Source organism: Cloeon dipterum, chromosome 2 (assembly GCF_949628265.1).
Source record: "Cloeon dipterum chromosome 2, ieCloDipt1.1, whole genome shotgun sequence".
In the NCBI taxonomy this organism is placed as follows: domain Eukaryota; kingdom Metazoa; phylum Arthropoda; class Insecta; order Ephemeroptera; family Baetidae; genus Cloeon; species Cloeon dipterum.
The window spans coordinates 12765933-12769431 of NC_088787.1; the positions used below are offsets into that span (position 1 = coordinate 12765933).

Here is a 3499-nt window from a genome sequence, read left to right on the forward strand (position 1 = left end):
GTAGGAAATCGGAGGAGTCTGTCCAAGAAATTATTTGTTGCATGCTATTCCAAAAAATCTTTATTCTCCTTATTCTGATATTTTTCTCTGGTGCTGAGAGGTAATTTTTTTTTCCATAAATGTTCCATCTTCAACAAAATCTTTAAAATTTCGAAAACCATCTCTGTTTGTCCGCAGAATTGGTTAGAGTTGTGTTTATAGTCGAGATTTTTTTGCTTAATCTAGTGAAAATCAAGGACAGAAGATGGAGAACAGACTTGATCAGGTACCATCGCAAACCTGTAATTCAAATCATTGCGAACGAACTGACGAAATTTTGAAGGACCGACTGGCAATGTATACTGGAGGTTTTTACTATGATTGCACCTTCAGCGTGGGCAAGAACGAAAATAAAAAGGTTTCACATTTTTTTATTTTCAAATGTATAGCATTTGAAATCATCATTAATTTATTTTAGCAGAATATTTTAAATCTGGCTTTATATTTGAACGAGCCAGTTGGCTCGCATTCTTTGGCATTGCTAGCATTGTCAAGGCAATGAGAGATATTTATGCATTTCTGGGCTGCCTAACGTCACACAGATGATCAATTAAATGCCTCGAAATTCTAAAATAACTCATCGGGCTCACTTGTTCCAGCGGCAATAAGGGTCAAATGCTCGGCGTTTCATTAAAATACCTCGGTGCGGGGAGGCGAAAAAATCGAAAAAATGGCCACGTTGGGCTACTCGGGACAAAATAAATTATTTGCTTGGCGGTGTAATTGGCAAGGTAGATGCTGAGCAATGGGTTAAAAATAACAGATAGAGATTTGCATTAAAAAATTAATGAGGTCCGGGGAAGCTCCACTAATATATTTTCATTTGAGAGTTATTTTCAATCGAGATAGATGAAATGATAACTCAAATTTTACGGTTCATCAATAAGCTAAAAGTATCTTTTAGCTGTTACCTTGATAAATGTTGCATTTTCATTTCGATTTCCAGCTGTTCAAGTGCCACAAAATAATTCTTGCCGAAGCTAGTGATGCCATTGCTAACATTCTTTTCAAAAACTTTGCTGAAGGGCAAAACGGAAAAGATGATCCTATTGTTATTGACAATAACCTCCTGCCTGAAACATTTGACTTGGCCATGAGGTAATACCTCGATAAACTTATTTATTCTAATTGCTTGCATTGAATTATTAAAATTGATTAATTGAATTTTCAGACATATTTACGGCAATGTTGTTGAGTTTACGACTACCACGCAGGCTTGCGAAATGTACAAATTCGCGCATAAATGGATGTTAAAGTACTTGAAGGAAGATGCTGTGAGTGCGTTGAGGAAAACCAAGGCGGACGAGATTCTATTGGTCTATGAAATGCACAAGAGTTTAGGGGACAAAGAGGAGCAAAAGTTCTATCTACAGGTTAGAACATCAATTATTCGGCACATTTGATTATCTGAAAAAAAAATGAATTACAGAGGATCATGTCGGAAACAAGTGAGGTCCTGAGCTCTCCCACCTGGATCAAAGCATCTCCGTCAACTGTGCTTGAAATCTATGAAAAACCATCGCTCGCTGTGGTTTCCGAGAAGGATCTCTTTGAACCTCTGATCAAGTGGGGTACTGCTTATTCGGAGGCTACCGGCTCAGAGTTGCGATCCACGATTGACGGCGCCTTAAAGCACATTCGTTTCTTGACAATGTTTTGCCCCGACTTTGCAGAACTATGCGCCGAAAAGGCCAATGTTTTCAGCGCTGAGGAAAAGTTCAAGATCATGTTGAGTCTTGAACTAGGAAATTCCAAGTACATGCCGCCCGGATTCTCAACAATTGATCAATGGCGTATGATTCAGAATTACTTCCAATTGCAATTTGATCGTATTTCCCGCGTTAAAGTCACCGAGACAATTGTAAACTGCAAGTCCCCAACGTCTGGCTTCGAATTTTCAGTAAAAGGGAAAGGTAAAATTTTCTTGACTCACGTCGATTTGATGTCTCTGCTCCACAAAAACAACCACGGAAAAGAAGTTGAATTTATTTGCCTTTTGAGCACTGATAGCTTTGATAAGATTTTGAATGTATTTAAATATAAGGGCATACTTAACGCATACGAACCAGATGTCAAATTCGAGTCACCTGTACTTCTTCAGACAAACACTTGGTACAAAATAACTGTTCAATATCTACATAGAAATGATTTGACAACTAAACAGTTTAACTACAAATCTAGTCCCCGTTCATGGAAATGGGATTCGGCGGGCGCGGAAGTGCGTGTGAGGCTACCCTTAAGCCACGTCGACATTGTCTGCATTCAATTGTTTCATGCACCACCCTCTTACTGATGTTTTGGGAATAATTTTTTCCACCAATGTATTAGCAAGTAAGCATTATTTAATTTTGAAAAAACGTAATATTAGATCTATATCTCTCACTTAGTTAGTTAATAGTGCCAATTGTATCAAGCCAAATAATGAGTACGATCGGCATTCATATTTTACTCTTCTATTTTAATAATTAATTTTGCTTTTTTGACAAAATATATTTTCATAATATCCATAATTTTATACATGTCTAATTCTTATAAAAAAGCACTCGATTTTTGGGTGTAAAAAATTAAAATGTATTACAAAAGCACATATACTGCGTCTTTATTAAAAATTTCAAACCTTAATAACGAGGCCAAATTATAAATTTATCCATTTTCTGTCCACTCGGCGTTGCAATCAAGACATTTAATATGTTAGAATGAAGATCTCCACACAAAAATTAATTGCGAGTCTTGGACGATATTGCAAAGACCCTGACCCTGATGGCCGCAGGCAGTCTCCGTTGCTTACAAGGAAGCTCTAGGATTCTATATACCTTTCAGTTTTTGGCCAAACCATTAAATTGAATTCATGTTGCTGTGTAGCCTTCCCTTATAGAGCAGGTTGTCCAAATTTGCATCCGTTCTCCGTTATGCAGATAAGTAGAGCGTGAATATATTAAAGCTATATATTTTGCTCTATATGCCAAAAAGTGATTTTCTACCAAATTTTCTTCAAAAATGCATTTCTAAATGTGTGAATGGTAGAAATTTTTCGATTCAATGATTTTGGTTTAAAAAATACCCTACTACTTGATTATTTAAAAATACAGCTTTTATATATATGTACTATAAATATAGCTTTCCCTCTTAATTAAAATTTTTAAAATTTAACTTTTTAATTTCATAAATTGAAAATTTCTCTTTTAGGTTTGTCATGTTATAATATATAACCGTACAGTAAAAAACATTATCATAGTCTAAAATTAAGGGACCTTTCCGAAACAGCACGGAAACGGAAGTGATATATATGTGATAAAAAATTATCAACCGCACGCCGGGCGCGGCTGATTGCACGAATGTGAGATTTTTAGATCATAATACACCCGCTGGTGGGCCAGCAGTTTCTAGTAGAATGGAAGAGACAGGGTGACAATCCAGGAAATTTTTCTTTCGGTTCGTCGGTTGTGAGACCTGAAATATA

At 36.3% G+C, this 3499-nt stretch overlaps 1 protein-coding gene across 1 annotated transcript; it reads left to right on the top strand.

Moving 5' to 3' along the window:
• The first annotated feature begins 299 nt into the window (after positions 1 to 299).
• LOC135936272 (uncharacterized) lies at positions 300 to 2332 on the top strand. The gene is made up of 4 exons (XM_065479031.1): positions 300 to 397; positions 986 to 1137; positions 1211 to 1412; positions 1469 to 2332. The coding sequence occupies exons 1-4, from the start codon at positions 335 to 337 to the stop codon at positions 2330 to 2332; spliced, it is 1281 nt and encodes a 426-aa protein (XP_065335103.1). The 5' UTR covers positions 300 to 334.
• Positions 2333 to 3499: the final 1167 nt, after the last annotated feature.